The 27786-nt window shown below is 40.6% G+C and overlaps 1 protein-coding gene across 4 annotated transcripts in view; it reads right to left on the bottom strand.

The window, feature by feature from the left end:
* The window catches only part of PRKG1 (protein kinase cGMP-dependent 1), a 1075924-nt gene that overhangs the window by 102439 nt on the left and 945699 nt on the right, over nucleotides 1–27786 (bottom strand). For all 4 annotated transcript variants that reach the window (XM_058187717.1, XM_058187716.1, XM_058187714.1 and 1 more), the window contains one exon: nucleotides 12858–12932. In XM_058187717.1, coding sequence (XP_058043700.1) covers nucleotides 12858–12932 — 75 coding nt within the window. The remainder of the gene's footprint in view (nucleotides 1–12857; nucleotides 12933–27786) is intronic.

The following is a 27786-nucleotide window of genomic DNA, read 5'->3' on the forward strand; positions in this document are numbered from 1 at the left end:
ACCTCCGGACTTTTCGCTGCAAGCTGAAGACGTATCTATTCTTCCGCGCAGGACTGGCATAATTATATTAATTTAAATTGGGGTTTTAGGGTTTTTTAATGTATTTTAATTATGGGCCAAATTTAATAAGTTTTTTAATATTGGTTTTAATTGCATTGTATTTATTCATTGTTGGTTTTATTTTTGGCTGTAAACCGCCCTGAGTCCTTCGGGAGAAGGGCGGTATAGAAATTAAATTATTACTATTATTACTATTACTAATACTAAATCTCTGATTCTGCAACAATATCCTGGGACACATATATTCACCTTCATGTGTCACAACCAAGATAAACTTTCTAGCTATGCTCAGTTCTATCGGAATTTTACCTTCAGTTCATATAGCATAACATGCTCTAAAGAGGACTCTTTGAAGAAGTTTGGCTGAAAATGAATAGAACTTTCTTTGCTATCTATGAGAAAATTCCTACTCAGATTCAGATGAATAAACAGACGTTTTCTTCAGAACTTGCTGCTCTAGGATGTGAAGAAAATAAAGTGAGCGCAGACCAAGGTCAATTCTGTATGACCTCTTTTTTTTTTTTACAGAGTTTGTAGTTTCGATGAGTGCGGGCAATTAATTTTAAAAAGCCTATATATTACTGTGGAAATGTGAGGCTGGAAAATGCATTGTCTAATATCTTTTAATATAAAACTGAGTGTCTCATGTAGTTCACAGTGTTTGCATTATAACAAAATGACAGTTCATACTATACTAATGAACTAAAACATGGTAATTATCATAATGGGGCCTCAAATATTTTCTCTATTCGACTGAGCAGGAATGAACTCCATTTAAATGGCCCTCGTGACCTTTTGAACTCTGAATAAATCTTGATTATCTAAATAGGGATACATCAAAAAGAGTTTTAAATCATGGAACTGTCAACTCAGGCAACATAACTGCTTAAACATCTGTATTCACGCAAGCTAGAAAAAAAGCGGTTTTTAATGAAGGAATAAAATCTCTATTATTTCCCAGAATTAACATAATGAGGAGCTCTATTATTTCTGGAAAATCATTTAATTAGGGATAAAAGGAAACACATTCAACTTCTCATTATAGCTTTCCCTTGAATTAATTAAAACAGCCTCTCCCCCGCCCCATTCCCTGGGGCAGGTTTGCTTAAATTTCTTGGGTAATGAAGAAAATATTGTTAACCTCCCAGGTATGTGCATAGCTGCTGGAACTTTAAAAAGTAAGCATTGCTCTCATTTTAATATTTCTTTTGTTTAATGAATAAAACATTCCACTTTCCCTTTTTGACTTTAAGTCAAGTGTCTCCAAACTTGGCAATTTTAAGACCTGTGGACTTCCTCAGCAAGACTGGCTGAGGAATTCTGGGAGTTGAAGTCTTATTGTTGCTTTTAGTTGCAAAGTCGTGTCCGACCCATCGCGACCCCATGGACAACATTCCTCCAGGCCTTCCTGTCCTCTACCATCCTCTGGAGTCCATTTAAGCTCACGCCAACTGCTTCAGTGACTCCATTTAGCCACCTCCTTCTCTGTCATCCCCTTCTTCTTTTGCCCTCAATCGTTCACAGCATTAGGTTCTTCTCCAGTGAGTCCAAAGCATTTGACTTTCATCTTCAGGATGTGGCCTTCTAAAGAGCAGTCAGGATTGATCTCCTCTAGGACTGACCGGTTTGATCGCCTTGCAGTCCAAGGGACTCGCAGGAGTCTTCTCCAGCACCATAGTTCAAAGGCCTTAATTCTTTGGCACTCAGCCTTCCACCTTACACAGCCATACATCGCAACTGGGAAAACCATAGCCTTGACAATATGCACTTTTGTTGACAGGGTGATGTCTCTGCTTTTTAGAATGCTATCTAGATTTGCCATAGCCATAACCCAGGAGCCAGTGTCTTTTAATTTCTTGGCTACAGTTGCCATCTGCGGTGATCTTGGACCCCAGGAAAATAAAATCTATCACTACCTCCATTTCTTCCCCATCTATTTGCAAGTTGAAGTTTACAAGACTGAAATTTGCCAAGTCTGAAGATCTTTACTCTAAGCCTTCCTTTCCATCCACCCTGCATTGATCCTGGGGCATTTCAATTGCCTAGCTTGGTTGTTTGAGGAAAACAACCCAGCTAGCACAATGAACAGCCAATGTGGTTTGGGTGGAACATTATAGGCCCACAGTTTGGACTTTAAAGCTGGTGCTCCACCATGAATTTAAGATGTGATCTTGATCCAGTCATCGGTTTTTCTGCTTAACTGACTGCGGGGTTTCTTTGCAAGCACAATAATTTTAAAAGGAGGGGGGGGGAAGGAATGGAAATTAGAAAATCAGGATGAAAGTAGAGAGATACCACAAGACTTACAAAAACCAGAGGTTTTTTAAAAGAAGAGGCTGTGAATGGGTGCAAACGGTTGTAGGCCATATAAGAGAAAATCTAAACATTATACATTTGTATTAGCAGAATGGGAGGAGAAGAAGACAGATAAATAAAATAAACGTAACTATTGTTTTAGGTCAGGGGTGTCAAACTCAAGGCTTAGATCTGGCCTATGGGGCCTCCCTGAAAACAGTGAAGGACCGGCCTGGGCTACTCTGCCAGCAAAAACAGAGCTCGGGGGTGGGGGGAGGTAGAAGATGGCCCTCCCAAGCTCCGTTTTCGCTGACAGAGAGTTGCAGGAGGCTGTCACAGCTTAAAATGGAGCTCGGAAACCCGTTTTTGCAGGCAGAGTGCTCGGGCCACCACAGACACCCCCACGATGAGCGATGTTAAGCTGGCCATGCCCACCCATCCCCCCAAGGTCAAACACAACCCTGATGCAGCTCTCAATGAAATCGAGTTTGACACTCCTGGTTTAAGTGAAGAACTATGGTCATCTTAATTTGGGTAACATCCTTACAAAATATCCTTACAAAAATCAACCAAAAATGTTACAAGATCGTATAACAAGCTTCTAAATTCTTCATCCAGACAGAAAAAGTCTTGTCCAATTAAGAGTTCTGGAGAGATCAAAAAGCGCTAGCTATAGATAACCTTCAACTTACGCCTACAATGGAGCCCAAAAATGTCCTTTGCTAAGCAAGGTAGTGAGTTTTTGCCCCCATTTTATGACCTTTTCTGGCACAGTTGTGAATCATATGGTCATTAAGCAAATTTGGCTTCCCTCATTGACTTTGCGCGTTGAAGCCAGCTGGGATGGTTACAAATGGTAACCTTCACATGACCTGGGACAGTGCAGCTGTCAAAATACATGCCAGTTGCCAAATGTCCAAATTTGGATCATGTGACCACGTGATAAAAAGGTCATAACTCACTTTTTTCAGTGCTGTTGTAACTTCAAACGGTCACCAAATGAATGGATGTAAGTCGAGAAGTTCCTGCACTTACGTGTAACTATACTACTTCCACTGATCTTCTGTGAATTCCACACACCTTATGTGTTGTGGTCTGTCAACAGCCTACGGACCTGGCAACAGAGTTGGACAGCGATGAGGCTGAGATGAGACCAGGGCCATCGGGAAGTGAGGTGTGGACTCCAGAGCCTCCAGAGACTGATAGTAGTGAGGCAGAGGAAGAGGAGGAGCATGTTCCTAATGCACGCATGAGAAAAGCTGCCAGAAAGCAAGAGCAGCTCAAGCAGAGAGGACAACTCTGATGAGATGATTGGCCCCACCCATAAGGCTTAAAACAGACCAGCATTGGCATTTGAGCTTTGCCAGAAAACAACGTTGTAGCTGCGTCTTCTGCTGCGTCTTCTGCTTCGTCTTCTGCTTCGTATATGTCTTTGTTTTTGTGATTTCTGGATGTTTGCCAGGAAGAGCCTTTGGCAGTTTGCCTAATTGGACTAAGGTTTGTGAGATAACTGAGGAATTTGTGTTGGGAGGCTTTTGTTTTATTTTGAGTTGAACGAAGCTGGGAATGAAGTAATTCCCGGCTGTTCGAATAAAGTTTGTTTTTCCACGGACTAAGTTTATTACTAGCTACTTGGGCCTCGGTCACAACATTATGTGCCTATGCAGAAGCCCTGACTTCCAAGCAATACCTTATATGTTAGGTATGCTTCCTAATAAATAAACTACTTTCCTTCCTGATTTCAATACTACCAACTTTAGAAGGAATATTAGCATCACTTGGCTTCCACCAGAGAAGACAGGCAGGCTGGCTGAATTGTCAGGTAACCATTCAGAGAAATACAAATAAGCAACATTTCACCCCCCCCCACCCCCCCACCATTGTAGTTTTTATACATGGGTGCCCACCTAGCTGTATTAATGGATTGTCAATCAGTGTCTCTGATTTGAAGCTCTTTCGATGTATTGCTGTTTAGATAATCAAGCTTTACACTTCTCCTTTTTAGTAATAACGATAACTGTGTCAAACTGCTTCAAGAAGATAAACTGTGCAATTACCCTATAATGCATCATTGGACTCTGATTGGGAGGGGAAAGGCATATTGAAGCAAACTAGAAGCCGTGAATCTCTAAAGGCATCTGAAGATAAGATACTATTCACTGAAAGACCCAACTTGTCTATCTGAAGTTTGGCTAAGAGCTCTATGCTTTTATTTATTTTCCCTATATACCTCCAAGAAGTGCTTGTCTTCTCAGGCCCTGAAAACCATAAATCTTTCCACTCTAACTGTAAATCCCAAATCTGCACAATCTTCTGGCTCCCTAAGCAATCTATAAAAAAGTATGCATGTCAAAGAGATATAGGAAGGGGTTTTTGAAAGCCTTTTTTGGGGTGGGTGTGGAGAGGGAAAAAGAAGGCATAGTGAAAGGGAACCAAACTTCCTGCAGTTAAAAGAGATGAATATTGAAAAGTCATTTCTATGTTTGATGGGCAAAACGGGTGCTTTTTATGGCACGTAAGTTTCCTTTATAAAAATAAACAAGGAGTAAGAACAGAATAAAGAGGATGAATGACGATTATATGAGTAGCTTCTCAAAACTCTCAGGTAAGGTTGCCATCTTTTTTCCTAACAGTATTGCTTTCTGAAACAGTGATGTTTGTGTCTGCCTATCTATAGTATAGCTTGTGTAACACTGTGCTCCAATTACCGAGGAGCAATTAAGGAGGAAGGAAACAATACATTTCTATGCTTCAGTGAAGACTGGAGGCTGGGCCTGCACTGTGCAGATGCAAATGTGCCGGTTTTTTAAAAGAAGATTTGGCACATTTCATTAATATAAACTGTGTAGTCTGCCGTAGCATACAGTAGTGCAGTCATATAATGGAGCAGGCAAATAAGATATTCATTATGAGAGAGAGAGAGAGAGAGAGGGACAGAGAGGGAGGGAGGGAGAGAGAGAGAGAAAGAGAGAGGGACAGAGAGGGAGGGAGGGAGAGAGAGAAAGAGAGAGAGGGAGGGATGAGGCAGGGAGGGAGGGAGGGAGAGAAAGAGAGAGAGGGAGGGATGAGGCAGGGAGGGAGGGAGAGGGAGAGAGAGAGAGAGAGGGACAGAGAGGGAGGGAGGGAGAGAGAGAAAGAGAGAGAGGGAGGGATGAGGCAGGGAGGGAGAGGGAGAGAGAGAGAGATAGATGTAGAATAATAAATTATGGAAAACTGACAGAACCAAACACTACATAAAATCCTGAAATTTCAACGTGGACTCCATTGAATTGATTCACAGATGTATATACTCAAGAAACGGCTGTTTCTCTATATAAAGATATGAAAGATCTCTAAGGTTATGCAACAGAAATTGAAAAATTCAGTTCCAACTGTATGGTAGAGAAAAAAAACCCACAAAATATTCAGAGGTGTACAACAGAGTTTATAGGTCACACAAGATGAACAGCAAGCTTAGAAAGTTACAAGATAAGGCACTTGAAACCTCTGACTTGCCATATAGCTGGAACTCTGTAGTTTGTACAGATGAAAAGTGCTTTTTATGACTTTATATTCAGCATTTCAGTTGATGGTATCTACAGTTTCCTTTTTACTGGAAAGAACAGGTTGAGACAGAGCTGTTGCTTCTGAACCAATGCACATACTGAGTTTCATATGCACTATGGAGATTTGTATAAGCAGAATAATATTTAGAAAAGGAATTTCTTTATAGTGAAAAAGAATGAATGTAGAGTGCTGACACCCTGTAGCTAATATCCAATTTGTATCCACATGTATTTACACACATGAATACACTCATATAATACAAGAGTTTTCAAACTGTCTATGGAACCTATTTGTTTTTGTTTTGTTTTTTAAAAGTCTCAAAATCTACAATTTAAAGATAAAGTTCTAGAGATAGAAAATTGTCTGTGTTACCAAAAGAAGATAATATTTATAGCTCAGGGTTGAACTATGGGGTCCTTGGTGCTCTCTGAACTTGGTTGTTTGCTTACAGATGTTTCATTATCCAATGAGGTAATATCATCAGTGCTAGAAGGGAATGGAGTTTACTCCAGTGATGGGTTTCAAATTTTTTTTACTACCGGTTCTGTAGGTCTGGCTTGGTAGGAGTGGCATGGCTTGGTGGGCGTGGCAGGGGAAGGATACTGTAAAATTTCCATTTCCTCCCAATCAGCTGGGAATTGGGAGGCAGAGAATAGATGCGGGCGAGACCAGTCAGAATTTTTACTACCGGTTCTCTGAACTACTCAAAATTTCCATTACCAATTCTCCAGAACTGGTCAGAACCTGCTGAAACCCACCTCTAGTTTGCTCTCTGTTTATATATATTGTGGCTTGCCCTTTCAGTGGAAGGGTTTTCTTTTTGTTTGTTGCTTGATTGGGATATAGTTTACTGCTTTTTTTTTTTTTGCTTTGATATTAATCCTGAATGTTAATTTCTGCTTTTTTGAGTGTTGATGGCAGGTGATGAAACATTTTGCTCTTTTTGTTTCCTGTTTAGCTTTCTGACCATGTGCAAGTAAATTTCCCTCCTTCCCAACCTGAAACTACTACTTATTTATTAGTATCCTGCCTTCATTATTTTTACAAATAATTCAAGACAGCGAGCATATCTAACATAACCTCGTCCTCCTATTTTCCCCACAACGACAACCTTGTGAGATGGGTGGGGCCGAGAAACTGACTGGTCCAAAGCTTTTGTGGCTAAGGTAGAATTTGAACTCAAAATCTCATTTCCCCCCCCCCCCTAGCCTGGTGTCTTAACCACTAGGCCAAACTGGCTCATTATAGTAACCTATAGATAAAGGTAAAGGTTCCCCTCGCACATATGTGGTAGTCGTTCCCGACTCTAGGGGGCGGTGCTCATCTCCGTTTCAAAGCCGAAGAGCCAGCGCTGTCCTAAGACATCTCCGTGGTCATGTGGGTGGCGTGACTCAACGCCAAAGGCACACGGAACGCTGTTACCTTCCCACCAAAGGTGGTCCCTATTTTTTCTACTTGCATTTTTTACGTGCTTTCGAACTGCTAGGTGGGCAGAAGCTGGAACAAGTAACGGGAGCTCACCCAGTTACGTGGCACTAGGGATTCGAACTGCTGAACTGCTGACCTTTCGATCGACAAGCTCAGTGTCTTAGCCACATGAGCCACCGCGTCCCTTCAACAGTAACATATAGCAACTATCTAATAATTTGGTTTATTTTCAGCACAAACAGACAAAACAATGCAATGATATGATTATGTTTCTTACCTAATAACACTACAGGGTCTTGGAAGAGTGAACATTGTCACCCACTGATGCCTCACTGCTTGATACTTTGAATGATATTCCCTTGAAGGGCAATTAGCTGAAAAACCCTCTTACAAGAGTAGCTCTGCCAGATGCAATTTTTCAAAAATGTTTAAATGTGCATTTTTATGAAGGTGATATTAGTGTGGCTTCTAATTAAGTATCATTTCACTGATATTTTTTTTTACTCTTATTGTACATTTTTAACTTCGGAGAGCACAAAAACAGAAGTAACTTCAGAGCGATAACTGGTTTATTTGTATCAGATGGTAGACAATCAGAGGTGGGTTTCAGCAGGTTCTGACCAGTTCTGGAGAATCGGTAGCAGAAATTTTGAGTCATTCGGAGAACTAGTAGTAAAAATTCTGACTGGCCCCACCCTCATCTATTCTCTGCCCCACAAGTCCCAGCTAATCAGGAGGAAATGGGGATTTTGCAGTAATCTTCCCCTGGATTGGGGAGGGGATGGAGATTTTACAGTATCCTTCCCCTGCCCTGCCCACCAAGCCACACCCACAGAACCGGTAGTAAAAAATTTTGAAACCCACCACTGTAGACAATGTAGGGAAATGTGAACCAAAGTTATAGATTAATTTAAAAGTATTTTGGTGACTGCTCTGGAGCAATGTCCCCCCAACATACTACAGGCGCCAATTCTATTCACATTTAGGAAAGTGGTTAAGAGCTGGCTCTTCCACCAGGCACAAGGAAAACAGAGTAAGAGATGCCCCTTTGGGTGGTTCTGTTATATACTGGTTGCCATTTTATACTTTATACAGGTAATCTTAAATTTACAACCACAATTGAACCCACAATTCCAGTCATAAATCATGATGGAGGTAAAGCAGGTCACCACATCACCATGTCTGATTTTATGGCCTTTTTTGAGGCAGTTATTAAGTGAATATGGTGATAATCCATTTTTCACTATGGGTTGTTGTTGTTGTTGTTTTTTTGCCAGAAACGCGAAGTAAATGTTGGTTTCCAGAAAAAAGGTAAATTGTGGTTGTGAGACGTTGCCAGAAAAGTGGGCCAGTTCTCTAGGGCCCAAAATGCATTCATGTGGCTGTTGGGGAGGAGTTGACGGATGTCAGAACTTTGAATCCAGGTTATAAGTAACTTTTTCAGTGTCTGTGCTAACGTTGAACAGTTGTTAAGAAACCGGTTACAAATTGAGGACTGTTGTATTTATACTTTGGAAAGGCTTATTGTTATACAGTCAGTTTTCTTTTATTTATTGCTTGTTTTTATCCTGTACGTTACCCAGCGTGACATTGTTTGGGATGCACAGGATTTTACATTTTGAAAATAAGTAAACAAACAGTTCTGTTTTGTTTATGAGCTTCATTTCTAAAAAATAATAATTCAACCAGAGTACAAAAGTGATAAAGTGAGGTTGAGTCTTTCTTTCTTTTTTTTCTTTCGGTTGTTATTCTGTCTTTTTTTCTACTCCTCCATGGATAAAACTTTAGAATCTTCTAGGTAGGAATTTTTAGATATTATATATGTAAATACACACGTAATGTATAGGTGTGAACATATGTTTATTTGTAGAATTGAGTATGAATATTTATTTATTTTCACATCAAATTTCTGTGTGTAATTGTCCATTCTGCTGCTTTGATCAGGGATCTCCAACCTTGGCAACTTTAAGATTAACTTCAACTCTGGGAGTTGAAGTCCACAAGTCTTAAAGTTCCAAGGTTGGAGACCCCTGGCTTAGATCATACACCTAGATCAATAAAATAAAGACTTTAAAGAATGTAGAATGGTCTCTTCTTCTACCACAATATTACAGAACAATCACAACACTCTTGAAACTTTATAGATGTAGTAATTTACCATTTGTACTTTATACTATTTTAGAAATTTCCCATTTTTGTCTTTCAAGGATCTGCTTTTGCTCATTTAGTTCAAAAACCAATAGAAAATACATTCTGGATTCCCATAGAAGATTAAATTATAATGGTTGTAAAACTTTTTATTGAGCTTACTCAGGTGGAAGAATATATAAGTAGCAATTATAGCAGCCTCCTATTTCAATTTGCCAAATGTGGATTAAAATGTATGCCCAAGTCTGAGGAACAGCGTTTCCAACCAGATCTTATTTCATCTTAATAAATAATTTTCCTGGCATAGCGTTCTGAGGATAGACTTTCAAAGTAATCTTCCTAAGCATTTTTCTTCATATATTTAACTCTTACAGCCTGTAGATTATATTCTATAAAATAAAGATGAACCTTGAGAGACATGGCGGAAGTGCAAAACAGAACTTTTCCAGCTAGAGCATGTTAGTTGTGGTACGCCTTTCTTCTGGTGCACTTACCTTTATTTTGTAACTGTGGAATATTCAATGCTGATTATAGTTTACCCTTTTTGTTAGCTTATTGCAGGGGTGAAATTCTCCTGGTTCAGACCAGATCGAGCGACCTGGTAGCGGGTAGTTCAGAGAACCGGTAGCAAAAATCCCTGCCCCCCCCACCGCCTACGCCTCGCTGTTCCTCTTCTCTGTCCCTGAAACTCTCGGTGGTGACATAGCTGCAAACTGCCTTAAATGACTGCCGCGGTGCTTCAAAGGGCCGCACTACAACTGATCAGTGCTGTAGGCGGCTAGTAGACCAGTGCCTCTATTTTTAAAGAAGGTAGACCGGTGAACTCCCCAAAAAAGGCAATTAGTAGACCAGTGCGCTCCCAAAAAAGGCAAGTAGATTGGTATGTTTCCAAGCCACCAAGCCACACCCACCAATTAAGCCATGCCCATAGAACCGGTAGGGAAAATCTTTAGATTTCACCCCGGCTTATTGTTGTGCTGTGTAATGACCCAGATGGTCAAGGCAAGGCAGGTCAAGATGTGTTTAACAACTGGCCCTCCAGTGACTAGTAAGACTCTATCCCTATTCTTCAGACTCTACTCTGAAGTCAGCCACACAACAATCCCCTAAACAACAGCCCATATATTACCAGGAAAATCCACAAGGCACAGTCCAGGCATAAAACAAGTGGCAGTCCTGAAAGCAAAGACAGGGTACAAGGCAAAGGCAGTTCTGAAGGTTAAAGCAAAGCAAATGGCAAAAGCAGTCCACAGGGCTAGAGTAAAACAAATGGCATGGCAAAAAGCAGACCTCGAAGCAAGGCAAAAAGGCCCGAGTCAAAGCTGGGGGAGTGTAATCCAAAACAAACATTTGTTCCTGGCAAAGACTAACTCCCCACAGCTTCTTCTTCTTAAGTTACTTCACTCCAGGTGTTCTTTGTGAGGAGGTATGGGGTGACCTCCTCCTGAGTAGCCTTGCAGCTCTTCTCTGAGCTTGTCTATTTTCCACTCTCCATGCCTTTGGACTGAGTGGAGGAGGCAGCTGTTTCTCATCAGAGAAGATCTCCTGCCTATCAGAACCATTGCCTATCAGCAGCCGATCCTCCTCTGTGGAGGCAGGCAGCCAACGGTGGGCTGCTGCCGGTTCAGACCAGCTCGGGAGAACTAGTAATCCCGACAATCAGCTGGCCCCATCCACCAGCCTGTCCTATATTTTCTTCTTTCTGCTGATTCACATGGCACAGCTGATTTCCGCACCTCCCCTGTTCTAGTTAGCGGGGCTGCCTTAGAAGGTAAGCAGCTTACCTTTTGATGTATTTTGCTGTATTTTGAACGCTGCACACAAGCGTGTTAGGTTCATGCGCACAGAACCGGTTGTTAAACCAGTTGCACCCCACTACTGCATCTGGTTGACCACTTCTCCCAATGTCTGGGAGACAGCTTTGTTGTCAGCCCTTGACCTCTCCAAACATGCCAAGTGAGATGTGCCATCCCTGTCAGATGATCCCGGTTCCAACCCCTCCTCCTCCTCAGAACCAGGCTTCTGGGGCCATGATCTACTGTATTTTTATTATTTGCATCCTACCCTGAGAATCATGGTGGATTGGAAATAACTATAGCATTAACTAAATACAAAGGGGGCTGCCACAAAGAAGGGGGAGTCAACCTATTCTCCAAATCACCTAAAGGCAGGACAAGAAGCAATGGATGGAAACTAATCAAGGTGAGAAGCAACCCAGAACTAAGGACAAAATTACTGATAGGTAGAACGATTAATCAATGGAACTCCAGAAGTTGTGAATGCTCCGACACCGGACGTTTTTAAGAAGTGAACAAAAAACCATTTGTCTGAAATGGTATAGGGTTTCCTGCCTGAGCAGGGGGTTGGACTAGAAGATTTCCAAGGTCCCTTCCAATTCTGTTACTCTCTTATGAATAAAATAATGTAATGGGAAAGGAGGAAGGAAGATGGAGGTAGCAGAATATCCATATTATACTTTCTTCAGGAAGTGGTTTATGGAGCACAAAGTTTGCAACTACTGCTTCAATAAGGCCACCAAAATCTAAAACAGGGGTGTCAAACTTGATTTCATTGAGGGTTGTGTTTGACCTTGGGGGTTGGGTGTGGCCAGGGTGGGCATGGCCAGCTCAACATGTTGGGGGTGCCTGTGATAGACCAAGCACTCTGCCAGTGAAAACAGCTCTGTTTTCAGCTGCGCTGGCCTCCTGCAACCCTCTGCCAATGAAAATGGAGTTCGGGAGGGCTGCTCGTCCCGAGCTCCATTTTTGCTGGCAGAGGCACCACGGGCCGGTCCTTTGATTTTTTCAGGGCAGCCCCATGGGCCAGATCTAAGCACCCCGTAGGCCGAATCTGCCCCCCGGGCCTTGAGTTTGACACCCCTTATCTAAAAGATTTTGGAATAATTTCTTTTGGAGTAACAAGAGCTTTGTCTGCCTTCCATGATTTTCATTAAGTTGATCTGCAGAATCAAACTGACATTCACATCAGGATTGCTTTCCCCCCCTCATAAGGATGGTTACAGAAATAGAAAAACTGTTGCACCAAATGCAATCAAAGAATTATATTACCTAACTAACCAAGTTACTTCTTGAATTGTATAATACAACTGGGCAGTTTTTATTTGCACGAATTTATCCACTGTCTTCAAGAATACTGTCGTATTTGCTTTGCCTCTTTGTAACATGATATAATAAAGAGTAATTAATTATTAGGAAGTTCTCCCTCATTTGATCTTTTTTAGGGTTTCTTGTTTTGACAAGAAAGGAGGAGTCTTTGGAGGAAAAAAAATGCCTTAATTAGTTCTCTCCCCTTCTTAAAAGGCAGCATGCTAAAAAGAATAATAAAGCGAATATTAGAAAATCAGATTAACTGAGACTTACTTTGCTTTTGCTTCAGCATCCTCATATGCTTTATTGGAAACATCATCCAGGCCTCCAATCAAATGTTTGAAAGAGCTGTAAAATGAAGACACAATTTAAAGAAAATGTTTCTGATATATAACTTGAAGAGTTGCAAACATTCTCTGTTGTGCAAGGTCTGCCTAAGATCTTATAAAATACCATGACAACACACCAGGTTTGGGCTTCAAAAATTTTAGCCAGGGGTTCTCTGCCTGGTTGCTGGGTAGGTGTGGCCATGATGGGCGTGGCCTAGTCGGCCTCCTGCACCATGGCTGAGGGAGCGTTTTTGCCCTCCCTGGGCTCCGGATGCTTCCTTTGTGTTTGCCCTGTCAGAGACCTCCTGGGTACCCAGTACAGATGTCAACGCCCTTCTCCTGACTACTAAATTTCATTGGCAAAATCCATCAGTGAAATTCTCTGTCTGGGAGGGCGAAAACAGCCTCCCCAGGCTCTGGAGGCCTTTTGGAGCCAAACTTCCGGTAGATCTGTTTTTCGCCTTCCCGAACCCTCTGTGTGCGTCCTGCACTTATCTGCATCCATAATGGGCTGCATGGGGAATCCTGGGAGGGGCAGGGCAGGGTGGGCGGGGAGAGCCAGGAGTGGGATTTGGGGGTTCTCTGAACTGCACAAAATCTTAGCTAGAGGTTCTCTTGAACTCCTGAAAACCCCCAGCAGCCCACCACTGAAAATACCGTGACAAAACACGCATGTGCACCACAAACAGATTTCCATGCCAATGATTTTGATTCAATATCTATCTCCCATAAACAAAAGGCTTCCATTTGACCATGAAATCATGATTAACATTGATTTTATTTCTGTTTTATTGACTTATTTCATTTTTATCCCATCACAATCCAAAACAATTCCTGAAAGTTAATTTAACTCAGTGTCCTTTTGTGTAGACGGCTTAGAGTTTTTCAGCATATGGAAGAGAGAAGTGATATAATAACTAAACAACAAAAAATAGTAAATAATGTTGGGTAGCATACAAGTTTTATGTATTATAATGGTTCGACAATCCAGGCTAAACATCTGGCTGACTGTGCCAATAACAACAGCAACAACAATAATAAAATAAAAGTTAAAATAAACAAATAAGAAATGAAACCGGAATGCTCCCCAACTCCTTGTAGTCTTTGCTGATTGCTGTTCCATTCCAAATTATCGTGACTTGAAGAAAAAAAAGTATTTTGGAATATATCTAAAATTGAGATAGCAAAATACCCGAGATATTTCTCAGCAGGTACCTTCTTCAAGTAACTAATTATTTTGTTTTCTCTGCTCCTAGCTTTAATTTTTTCTAATAAAGGAGCAGAATGCATTTTGAGAGGTCCTTGGTTGTCTCTGAAGTTGGCTGTTTTCTTGCAGATATTTCATTATCAAACTAGGTAACATCATTGCTAGAGTGTTAATGACTTTAGCAATGAAACATCTGCAAGAAAACAGCCAAGATCAGACATTATCAAGGACCCCTCATTTTAACCCTGAGCTAGAAATATTCTTTATGGGTAGAATGCAAAGACTATTAATTGCCTCTTACTCCTTTTTTAGCAACATTTAATTCTCTCCTGTCCATCGCACGGGAGAAAGACAATACATTACATGTTACTTCTAAGATATATATTACTGGAATAAGGCACCCAAATGCATATGATACAGTATGCCCTTATTCTATTTGCTGAATATTAATTGCCCATCTATGCTTGGTGCTTTTATTGCAGAAGACCGTCACTTTCGCTTGTCATAAGTGATTGGCGTTTCCTTTCTCCCAATAATAAATACCATATTTTTCGGAGTATAAAAGACGCACCTTAGTTTTTGGGGAGGAAAATAAGAAAAAAGCTGATTGGCAGGTGGATTGGCTTCCCGGAATACCCCCAATCAGCTGTTCCCAGAGGTGAATTTTAGGAACAGGTTCCTTGGTTGTGAGCTCTGTGCCTTGCTTTTTTTTTTGCTTTTTTTTTTTCTGCTTTTGAAACTCAGTTTCAGAAAAAACTTTTTTCTGCCTCAGAAAGCCTCCAAAACAGAGCTTCAGAAAAAAAGCCTCTGAAGCTCTGTTTGGGGGCTTCTTTTCTGAAGCTTCTTTCAGCCTCTGAAACGTCCATTTGAGAAGCTGGGTGGGGCTACATTCGGAGTATAAGGCACACCCAGATTTTCACCCTCTTTTTTTGGGGAAAAAAGATGTGTCTTATACTCCAAAAAATATGGTAAATCTAAGCATCTTCCAGCCAAAATCTGTAAGGTTAAATTGCTGCATCACTGAGAAACATCAATATGTGGATTTTGTGTCCTGTTTGGGAGAAAAACATTTTATGCCCCGACACAATAATTAATATGAAATTAAAGAGAGTAGTTCTGTCTGACACCTCTTTTTAACAAAATAAGGTCAGATCAAGATGTTTATTGATCCATCTTCACCTTCACATTAGAATGCAAGTCAAGCATTAGCTTAGGTCTATCAGTATCAGTTGTCTTACATTTTCCCCACAATGTAACTTATCAATAGAATAAAAAATGCATATAAGAACACGAACCAAAGGGCCACCACTATATTTGTGGATCATGACTTTCAAACCTACACAAAGATGCATTCCACAATGGTCCCTATAAAAGCCAGGCTAGTTTGAGTAAGGTTTTCCTTTCTCTACATAAACCTCTAATTTGTTTAAAAGCTTTTGAGGGTATTATTTGGAGAAAACATACACAAGGCTGAAGGGGTAATAATTAAAAGATTACAATTTATTGCCTTTCTAGTTAAACTGCGCAAATAATACCTTGTCTCTAATTGCCAAGCTTCCAGATATTTCACACTAATTTAGTGAATAAGTATTGGCAGTTTTAGAACAGAATGAGGCACTTAGTGTGTAAAAGGTAAAGGTAAAGGTTCCCCTCTCACATATGTGCCAGTCATTGCCGACTCTAGGGGGTGGTTCTCATCTCAGTTTCAAAGCCGAAAAGCCAGCACTGTCCGAAGGCGTCTCCGTGATCATGTGGCCGGCATGACTCAACGCCAAAGGCGCACGGAACGCTGTTACCTTCCCACCAAGGTGGTCCCTATTTTTTCTACTTGCATTTTTATGTGCTTTCAAAACTGCTAGGTTGGCAGAAGCTGGGACAAGTAACGGGAGCTCACCCCGTTACACGGCAGCACTAGGGATTCGAACCGCCGAGCTGCCGACCTTTCGATTGACAAGCTCAACATCCTAGCAGAATGTTTCAAATGAAGCAACATCATAACTGGTGGTGCAGTGATTAGAATGCAGTATTGCAGGCAAACTCTGACCGCAGCCTGGAGTTCGATCCTGATGGGGCTCAGGGTTGACTCAGCCTTCCATCCTTCTGAAGTCGGTAAAGTGAGGACCCAAATTGTTGGGGGCTATATGCTGATATTGTAAACTGTCCAGAGAGTGATGTAAAGCACTGTGGGGTGGGTTTCTACCAGTTTGCACCAGTTTGGATGAACAAGTAGCAGTAATTTGACCTGGGTTGCTGAACCGATAGTGACCGCTGGCTGGACACACCTCTGAACCAGTAGCTTGGTCACTGCTCACTTGCCCCACCCACCCACATGATTTCCAGGAAGCGTCTGGCAAAGAGGTGGTGGCTGGGAGGCTTCTTGCAGTTACATCAAAAAAGAAAAAGCTTCCCAGCTATCGCCTCTTTGAGAGTTGCTTTGTGGCTGTGGTGGCTGGCCGCAGGCCACCAAAAACTACTGGAGGTTGCAGAAAAAGCCGCTGCAATCGCATCCCATTGTCTGCTGTGTCGCACTCGGACTGGCACATCCCACTGTCTGCTGCGTCAGTCTGAGTGCAACACAGCAGGCAATGGGATGCACATGCACAGCTGGCGTAAAGAACAGGGTGGTGACGGCAGCAGCTTTCTTGGCAACCTCCAGTAGATTTTGGCAGCCTGTGGCCAGCTGCCACCACAAAGCAGTTCTCAAAGGCTTTTTCTTTTTCGATGCTACTGCGAGACACCTCCCAGCCACTGCCTCTTTGCCAGCTGCTTCCCGGAAATCATGCGGGTGGGCGGGGCAAGTGAGCGGTGACCAGGCTACCAGTTCAGAGGTATGGCCAGCCAGTGGTTGCTACCGGTTTGGCGACCCAGGCCAAATTACTGCTACCTGTTCAACCAAACAGGTGCAAACAGGTAGAAAACCACCACTGTATACCACCCCATAGTGCAAAATTACCAGAGCTCAGCTTGCCTTCCAGACTCCTCCAGCTGCTGCAGGAGGAAGGTAAGCTGCCTGAAGAAAGAGGCGGTGGTGGGGGAGGAAGTGGATTAGGGCCGGGGCCACTGAAGGAGGGGAAACGGGGCAAAGCGTGCGACTGGCGAAGGGAGGGCGGGGCAGCATGCAAGAGGAGGCCTTTGATAGATTAGGCCAGGCCTGGGCAGAAAATAAGTAGATAGGTAGAAATTCAAAAAAAATTCCTACTTTTTTCTGTGGGTGTGGCTAGGTGGGGGAGTCATGTGACTGAATGGCCATGGCCATAAGTGACTTCAAGTTGGCCATGCCCACTCAGTCACATGGCCACAAAGCCATGCCCACCAAGCAAGCCATGGCCACAGAACTGGTAGTAAAAAAAATTGAAACCCACCATTGGTGGTATATAAATCTAAGTGCTATTGCTATCTTGACTTAAATGTTCAGGTGGAACTCAAAAGATGGTCAATGCAGTTTCAAGGGCTTTGAAGTACTCATATAGGTACTTCTTTAATAATCTTCTCAGAAACTGGGAGGGAAGGCAATTGGTTTGATAAAATTTACAAGCTTGGAAAATCTTTGTATCCTTTCATGAGCAGCAAGATGGATAGTTAGCACCCCAGTCTAGCAAAAGACTGTTAACAAGAGAATAAAGATATACTTTTAACACTAAAGAAAAAGCACTACCTGTCAAAATTCTCTCACTTAATTTCTTTTCCATAAGTCTAGTTAAAGAAGTCTCAGTGAGAAACTTGCTTTCAGGCAGGGATGAAATCTAAAAAATTTTCCCTATCGGTTTTGTGGGCATGGCTTAATTGGTGGGTGTGGCTTGGTGGTCAGGTGACTGAATGGGCATGGTCAATAATAATAAATAATAAAAATAATAAAGTATACAAAACTTGGGAGGCACCGGTCTACCTTCTTTAAAAATAGAGGCTTCAGTCTACCAATTGCCTTTTACTGAGAGGCACCGGTCTACCTTCTTTAAAAGTAGAGGCCCCGGTCTACCAATTGCCTTTTACTGAGGCACCAATCTACCTTCTTTAAAAATAGAGGCCCCGGTCTACTAGCTGCCTATAGCGCTGATCAGCTGTAGTGCGGCCCTTTGAAGTGCTGCAGCAGTCATTTAAGGCCTTTATCACCACCAAGCTTTATCACCACCAAGCGCTTCAGGGACAGAGAAGAGGAACAGCGAGGCATGGGCAGTGCGGGGGGCAGGGATTTTTGCTACTGGTTCTCCGAACTACCTGCTCCCATCGCTACCGGATCATGCGATCCGGTCTGAACCGGGAGCATTTCACCCCTGCTTTCAGGCATAATCAGCTATTAAGAGGCTAAAAACATCACTAAAAATGATTTTTTTTAGGACCGATAATTTGCACATGAATATTTTAGGTGACACAATGTCCCATCAGGTGGTTTTCTCCCAGTCCTGTTATTAATCACATGCATATGTTCTGATCCTTAATTTGTAGGCTACACCAACACTGAATGAATAGTTAATTCCTTATGAATAACTGAGTGAATGACTGCAAAACAGTGAAATCAAGTCTCAGCTGGAATCGTACGTGTAAATATTTATTAAAGCATGAAAGCATGTTTTCAATCTTCTACAAAATATCAAGATCAGTTTCCATTCATTGATCAACATAATGATACAATTTTCATATTTAATTGATTAACTATTTATTTATCCTATGGCAAATGAATTAATAACATATTACAAAGAAGGAATGAAAAATAATAGATGTATATCTGACAAAATTAGCTTTAACAGGTAAATTGAACAGTTAGTTGCTAATATTGCTAGCCAAAATAGGATGCTTCTAATTATCAGCAGACGATTAGTTTTCAATTTTCATATTTTTTCAACATGAAGAAGAAATGAGGAAATGACAGGAATAAGAACTAGAAAAGTGTACTCTCAAGGTACAGAGAAAAGTAAAAATACCGACAAATTGAAAATGATTGCTGGTGGCTTTGTGGCAATAGGTTATGGAGGGAGTTTTCTATTTCAGGAAGTTGGCTACTCAGAATAATTTTGGAAGAGATAATGATTTTGAACCTAGCACTCTTTTACTCAGTAGAAAAATGTAATAGCAATAGCACTTAGACTTATATACTGCTTCACAGTGCTTTACAGACCTCTCTAAGTGGTTTTTCAGAGTCAGCATCTTGCCTCCGACAATCTGGGTCCTCATTTTACAGACCTCAGAAGGATGGAAGTCAATGCTTAAGATGCTCAGAATCTAACTCCTGGCAACGGACAGTGAGTTAGTCTGCCGTACTGTATTCTAACAACTGCACATCCACAGATCTTATTGCAACTAACTCTAATTTGCATGGCTAGAAATGGAAACAAGATGTTGAGACTCTAGGAAGAGTGTAGAGAAGAGCAATAAAGATGACTACAGGAGAAAAACTAAAACATATGAAGAACGATTGCTGGAATTGGGTATGTCTAGTTTAATGAAAAGAAGCACTAGGGGAGTGAAATGATAGCAGTGTTCCAATATCTAAGGAGTTATCACAAAGAAGAGGGAATCAAGCTATTCTCCAAAGCACCTGAAGGCAGGACTAGAAGCAATGGATAGAAACTAATCAAGGAGAGAAGCAACTTAGAACTAAGGAGGAATTTCCTGACACTTAGAACAATTAATCACTGGAACAACTTGCCTCCAGAAGTTGTGAATGCTCCAACACTGGATGTTTTTAAGAAGAGATTGGACAACCATTTGTCTGAAATGGTATATGGGTTTCCTACCTGAGCAGGAGGTTGGATTAGAAGACCTCCAAGGTCCCTTCCAACTCTGTTATTCTGTTAAATGAACTAGTCAGATAATTTAAAAACTTAGTGTACTAAGTGTACTAAGACACCCACAGGGATAGCTTATCCTCCAGGCACTAATATTTAACTACTTTGGACCAGACACCATGATTTGGCCATTATGCCTCCTGGATAGAAGGTGTACTAAAAGTTATCCTTTCTGAGCTGGGACCTAATGGAGCAATTTGTCTTGGCTCAGGAATGGAATGCATGCCTGAGTATGGTAGTGGTAGGACAGGAATAGTTATTGTTTTTGCATTCCTTAATGCTAATTTAAGCATTTCCTGTCAGTTTTGACCCCAAAGTTTATGACCTGGCTCCAACTCCCGGCTTGTGCCCTCAACTCTGATTCTCTGGCTCACTTCTTAGGGCTGTTGACAGTTCTCTTTATCACAAAGTGCTCATTATGTGCTGTTTACTGCATGTTTGTCTGACTCATTGCTCTTTCCAAAAAGTGCATCCAAGTGAACAATCCAATTTTTATGATACAGGCTTGCATGGAAATTACCAACTCTCTTTAGAGAAATGTTTAGCACAATGCCTTCAGCAATACTTTAGCAGACACTACTCTAGAGCAAACATTCTTATTATTCATTCTAACCTCATTGAATATTTTTTTTGGGGGGGAGGGGGAATCACTATGTAAAGAGATTGAGATTGTATCTGTCTTGAACAGAACAGGACCAAATTTGGTAGAACAGCAAAAGCCTACAAAAGAAGATGGAGTTCAAAGATTGGCCAGATCCAACAGTGAGATTCTGTGAGGGGAAAAAATCCCCTCCTAACACATCTTCTAAGAGAAAACAATATTTCCCTGCTGTTCAATTTAAGCTCCCTTCCCTCCTTCTTCCTCGCCAAGAACAGAGCGTATGCAGAACACCCATTCTTCATTTCTTGCACACAACACACACACACAAATACACACACAAGCCCAGAGACACTTCATATAAACCCTGCTGGCCACGAAGCTGGAGAGAATTTCAGAAACCATGCTCTGCAAATATGTCAAGGGATTTGGAACTATCTGTCCTTCTAGTGCAGTAGCAACATAACTCTTGAAAAGCTGAACAGCACAGGACCAAATTTAGTGTGTGGGGAGCAGCCAGCAAGCTGCAGTTTGAGTTTAAAAATGAGCTATATGACATTAGAGACTGGAGAGGCGGAAAAATATCCAACATTATGGGAAAGAGAGTTGTGGAGCAATTCAAAAGATTGGCAACAACTCCAACTTAAGTTCACCTTCTCCTGTCTTCTTGTCATGTGACCCAGAGAAGAATATATGTAGCCAGCTTGTGTTTTCCAGTAGATTCATATATATACAACTATATAGCCACTGCTGATAAATGGCTTGAAAATAATTCTCTACGTGTTTTTGGTCTGTCTGTCTGTCTGTCCTTCCATCTGTCTGTATATCCATCCATCCATCCATCCATCCATCCATCCATCCATCCATCCATCCATCCATCCAATCATCTAGCTATATAGCTATCTATAAAATAAAATAGAATTTTTTATTGGTCAAGTGTGATTGGACACACAAGGAATTTGTCTTGGTGCATATGCTCTCAGTGTACATAAAATAAAAGATACCTTCATCAAGGTACAATACTTCTCTCCATTACCAAAAAATATAAGTTTTATACAGTGGAGAACTACTACCAATCAAATGTATTTAATGCATAAGAAATGGACAAATTAGATTCAAAGCAGATGAAAAAACTATACTGAGATACATACAAGGGGATAAACAAAATTCTTGACATATTAATATATCAGTTAAAATGTTAATGGCTCTGTTATCATGACTGTATCTGTTTTCATCCCAACAGTATTGACTAATAACATCTTTCTAACATCAGCCAGCCATCACTGAAAAGATATAAAGCTAATTCTCATTATTATTATTATTTATTTTGGCACCACAGTGATTGGCTGTCTCTAGAAGTTGCTGTAAATCAAAAATGTATGTTCTAGAAACTGGAAGAGATCAGTGTATACACCTATAACAAAGAAGGAAGATATAACAGAATATACCCAATTACCATACCATTCCTCAATGCAAGGAAGGTTTTGCTTAAGAGCTTACAAGAATAGAAGAGATAATGGAGAGAGAAATGCCAAAGATATAGAATTTTACAGAAAAGACAAAGGGATGTGAGATCAAATGGTTAACATAGGATGGCTTATGAAAGCACTAAAAATGTTTTGCTTAGCTTTGTTTTATTGATAAATGTAGCCAATTCTAGAAAGAGTTAGAAGTAACGAATAAACAGGAACAGCTCATTATTTTTTTTTGAAATAATATTTACAACAATTAAAAAAAACCAGAGTGGTTCACAATAGGAAAAGAAGTGAGACAAGAATGCAAACTGTCCCTATATGGTTAATGTGACCATATTATAAGCAAGGCAGTATTGGAAAGCATGATAATAAGAAATGTACAGAAGACAAACAATCCGTAAAATCTAGATGACACCCAAAGCAAAAAGAAAGAAGGACTTTAATAATAATAATAATAATAATAATAATAATAATAATAACAACAACAGAGTTGGAAGGCACCTTGGAGGTCTTCTAGTCCAACCCCCTGCCCAGGCAGGAAACCCTACACCACTTCAGACAAATGGTTATCCAACATTTTCTTAAAAATTTCCAGTGTTGGAGCATTCACAACTTCTGCAGGCAAGTTATTCCACTCATTAATTGTTCTAACTGTCAGGAAATTTCTCCTTAGTTCTAAGTTGCTTCTCTCCTTGATTAGTTTCTACCCATTGCTTCTTGTTCTACCCTCAGGGGCTTTGGAAAATAGTTTGACTCCCTCTTCTTTGTGGCAAAGTAAAATAAAAAAAAATATAGTAAATATAGACAGTGCAAAAATATAAGTTAGAGAGATAAAGTAATTACCACAGTTAGTTAATTTAAACAATGCAAAAATGGATATATTTCTGTTTTCTTGGGTTCAAAAATATAAAGAATTAGAATGTGCTGGAGATGCTAAAAAAGAAAGGGAATAATTTTAAGGAGAAGCAATAATAAATTAGATCCACAAAGCATAAGGGTGTTTTTATGACAACAGAGATCGTGGTAATTAAAGCAAAGGTCTTCCCTATGGATGGAAGGCATGGCTGTGAAAGCTGTACATTGACAAAGAGCAAGATAGGGAAGATAGCAGTTTTGAATTATGAGTCAAGAGACTGATACTAAGAGCAGCATGGACAGTAAAAAAGAACTGATCAATCAGTCCTGAACCAAATAAAGACTGACTGCTCCCTTAATCCCATAATCAACAAAGAGAAGCTCAAAACCTTCTCGGTGTTTGAAGCCAACGGATGATAAAAAAGAAAAACATCATCAATTTATTTAATGAAATATTAAAATGTTAATCTGCAATGCTTCTAAGTTCCCCATTTCTCTTATTTGTTCTCTATTTTTCTGTTCGTTTTGCATTTTTCCCTTTTCTTCTGTGTTTGTCTTTTCTTCTTTTCTTTCTTTCCACCTGTTTCTTAAGAATCCATAATAAACAATAGGAAAATGTCTTAAGAAGGGAAGTAGAAAAATGGGAAAAATGATGAATTAATTGGATAGTGGATTTAAAATACTAGAGAATACCTATTAGTTATTACTGGAGATTGATATATACAGCTACTCAAAGTTCAGCCTGACACAGTGGTATCTAACAAACTGTGAAATGGAAGATTGTTCTTTAAACCCTCACAGGAACTGATTTATACAGAGTTAAGTCTACTACTAGTTCCTTTACTCCAAGTTTACAATGGTTTGCAGCCGTTCTACAGGGATTGAATTTGGGAGCTCTTAAAAGCAAAATATGTGCCCTACCATCAATGGTGGGTTTGGACCAGTTTGCAAGAACTGGTAGTAAAACTGGCAGGAGGCTCCGCTCACTGACGTGGACATCATCAGGAAGTTTCTGCACATACAGTCCCATTGAGAACCGGGAGTAAAGGTACATAGAACCCACCCCTGCCTACCACTGAATGGTAGCTTTCATGTTCAGGTCCTAAGCTGTTGAGGTTCTAATTAAATCTTATAGCATTACTAACTGGCAATATCCCTAGTTATGTTGGTCCAGATATTACTGGACCATGGCTAGCTTACTTATAAGGATTGTAAGGTCAAAGGTTGGTGCTCAAAATATCTTATGACATACATTGGTGACATGGACAAAGAATTTTCACAAATATGGCCATAGATATATTAGCCATTTTCATTGTTTTGTATTTGTAAGCCACCCAGAGTCTATGGAAATGGGTGGCAATAATTAATGTAATGATGATAACAATAATTCTGAGGGCCACTTATTTCAACCACCAAGATAAAGACAGAATTTTGATGAACTGATGGAAACTGCAGACAGCCAATTTGTCTCTGATTAACAAATGGTGACTCCAGGAAACATATTGTACCATTAAATGTTTGTATATAATTCCCATTAGTCTTGAGAAAGCATTAGTATGTGCTGAAAATGGGCTACTCTTAACTAATAAATAAATAATATGCAATTGCAGTATAATTTCCTGTAAGCAATGTTCTTGAAATGTCATATCCTTTCAAACAAATCATTGGAAAGGGTATATTTGAAATCTGATATTTAAACCGGGGAATTAAGGGTAAGAATATTATTCTGAAGATTTAACAAGAAACATAGAAATTAATACAATCGGTCAGGATTTTAGAAACCCATATGTGATTTTTCAGTACCAAGAACATTGCAGGGAAGTGAGAAGAAAGCACCAAAATGAAACATATGTCAGCATCTTGGCAGTTGTAGAACATGAGTATGGAGCTCCCTGTTGTAACATGAGGCTCTTGGAATGAATCTGGGTAGATCGAGAGCACTTCCATATGAAGATTTTGTGCCATTTGTAAAGAGGTTCTGCAGCTCCACGTTCTCATAGCCTAATGGAAAATGAGCTGGCTGACTTTTAGTTTGCTTTCACCATTTCTGTAGTCATGTGGCCAGCATGGCTGTATGGCAAAGATGCGTAGAATATTGTTACCTTCCCACTGAACTGGTACTTATAAATCTACTTGCATTTGTATGCTTTCAATCTGGTAGGTGGGCAGGAGCTGGGCCAAATAGTTGGAGCTCAGCCTGTTGCGCAGAGGTCGGGTTTTGAACCTGGGCTGCCAGTTCTCTAGTTGACACGCTCAGTGCCTTTAATTGCTGAGCCATCATGCCCCTCCCTTAATATACTCAGTCTTAATCCTTCCAGCCAGCTTCTACTCAGTTCTATGTTCTCGCTTTTGATTGCCCCTGCTTGTATCATTAAGTATTAAATTTGTACCCTATGACTATCATTAAGTGTTGTAAGTGTTGTACCTTGATGAAGGTATCTTTTCTTTTATGTACACTGAAAGCATATGCACCAAGACAATTTCCTTATGTGTCCAATCACACTTGGCCAATAAAAAATTCTATTCTATTCTATCTATTCTGTTGTGAAAATTAGTCTGTGCTAAATTCTTGCCTACAGCACAGGTTCAGCTGTTGGAAAAAGCATCTAATTGATAAACTTTGGGGTCTTGCTGCAATCACTGCTTTTCACAGGAGCTCATAGATCAGAGAATGATGCCTCCATAACAGGGGTGTAATGCTCCCGATTTGGTCTGGTTCGCCCAAACTGATAGTAAAAAAGTCTACTGGTTCGCCGATCCAGTAGTAAAAAAATGTAAAAAAAAAAAGTTCCGACGATTAGGTGAGCGATGTGTGATCGTCAGAACTTTGTTTTTTTACTTTTTAAGCATTTTTTTACTATCGGTTCTCCAGAACCACAAGTTAAAAATGCTTTAAAAAGTAAAAAAAAAAAAAAGTTCCAAAGATCGTGCGTCACTCAGCTGATCATTGGAACTTTTTTTTTCTTTTTAGGCATTTTTTTACTACTGGTTCTCCTGTACCGGTAGTAAAAATGATTTTAAAAAGTAAAAGAAAAGGCTCCGACGATCACGGTTGTGGCGCGCGACTGTCAGAGTCTTTTTTTTAACCTTTTAAAAGCACTTTTTACAACCTATTTGCCTGAATGTTCTACTTACTCCATGCCTCCTTTTGGCTTTCACTGCATGTATGTGCACCTCACATTTGGTGCATGGTGTGCACTGTGCATGCACGACTGCAGCGCACATTTGGTGTGCAGCATGCATGTGCAGCTAGCGAACCAGTAGTTAAACTGGTTCAGATTTCACCACTGCTCCACAGCCAGCTCTGTCTTATCTGATAGGTCTGATTTTGGAAAGCCCAAAATACATCACCATGGCTTTGAAGAGGAGACTAGGATGTTTGCATGTATGTGTTTGTGTATTAGCAATTTGCATGTATTAGCAATATTGTGTATTAGCAATAGCAATAGCACTTAGACTTATAGACCGCTTCACAGTGCTTTTACAGCCCCCTCTAAGCAGTTTACAGAGTCAGCATATTGCCCTCAACAATTTGGGTCCTCATTTTACCAAACTCAGAAGGACGGAAGGCTGAATCAACCTTGAGCCAGTAAGAATCGAACTGCCGTCAGCCAGCAGTTAGCAGAAATAGCCAGCAATACTGCATTGTAACCACCGTGTGTGTGTGCGTGCGTATGTATGTATATACACATGCACACACACACACACTTCTCTCTGGGGCAGGGGTAGGGGATTTTTGTACTACATAAACCATCATAGCTGTGCTGCACTGACCATTCCCTGCATTTCAAGGTCAGCAGGGGTACAGACAAGCACATGGTCAGCTTCAAAATCCTTTCAAGAAATACGAGAAGGGAAACACTGTTCACAAGTGAACAGTCATGAATCAATATTTAATGATAATGATTTAATTCATAATTCATTAATTACAAATCATTATTCATAACATTATTTATTATTCATGACTATAAGTGTCCTTATAACAATAGTCAGCTGGACTCTTCCAACAAAGCAAGGTCATTGATTGCACGGATTTTTTCTTGCCCAACACATGTTACTGTATTTCGTTGCAATTGCTATAAAGATCTCTGCATGAATTATATATTAGGTAGACCTTTGCTTCTACCTCTCCCAGGAAGGGCACAAGAAAAACAACACCAATTTTATTCTGGTGTAAGCTTTCATGGCTGGGGTCTGCTGGGCAGTGTTGGACTTCGGAGTTTAATGATTGTGGCCAGAACTTTTCCTTTTAAAATTAGGTGATAAACAGTTAGTTAAAAAAAAGCTGTGGAAGATTATTTCAATCTAAGACCACAGCAGGAAGATTACTACATGCACAGAGATAGAAAGAGTTGACACCACCCAGTATGGAAGAATAGTTGGGGAAGCTGAGAGATTTTGCTGAAATGAATATTTTAACTTATTTCATTAGACAAAAGACATGAACTACATGTCTTGCTAATTGGAAGCCTCTTGCAGCAATAGCATTTATACTTATACACCCGGGTAAAATCTACTTACCTTCCTCACTGGTTTGGAAGTGCACGCGCTATGTGTGTGCTTTAATCACGCATGTCACATGTACACACAGACTTTCTGTATATGCGCAAAAACTTCTACACATGCGCAGAAGGTAAAAAACACATTACTTCCTGTAAAACCAGGAAGTAATGACACCCGGACGGGTGGGCGGAGCTTTGCTCCGCCATCGCTACCAGATCGCTGAACTACCGGCCACGATCGCTACCAGACTGCGCAATCCAGTGTGATCCAGGAGCATTTCACCCCTGCTATACTGTCACATAGCACTTTACAGCACTATCTAGGCAATTTATAATGTAAGCATTATTTGCAACAATCTGAGTCCTCATTTTACCAACCTCGGAAGGATGGAAGCCCGTCAGGATCGAACTCCAGGCTGTGGGCAGAGTTTGCCTGCAATAATGCACTTTTAA

This window comes from Ahaetulla prasina, chromosome 6 (assembly GCF_028640845.1).
Source record: "Ahaetulla prasina isolate Xishuangbanna chromosome 6, ASM2864084v1, whole genome shotgun sequence".
In the NCBI taxonomy this organism is placed as follows: domain Eukaryota; kingdom Metazoa; phylum Chordata; class Lepidosauria; order Squamata; family Colubridae; genus Ahaetulla; species Ahaetulla prasina.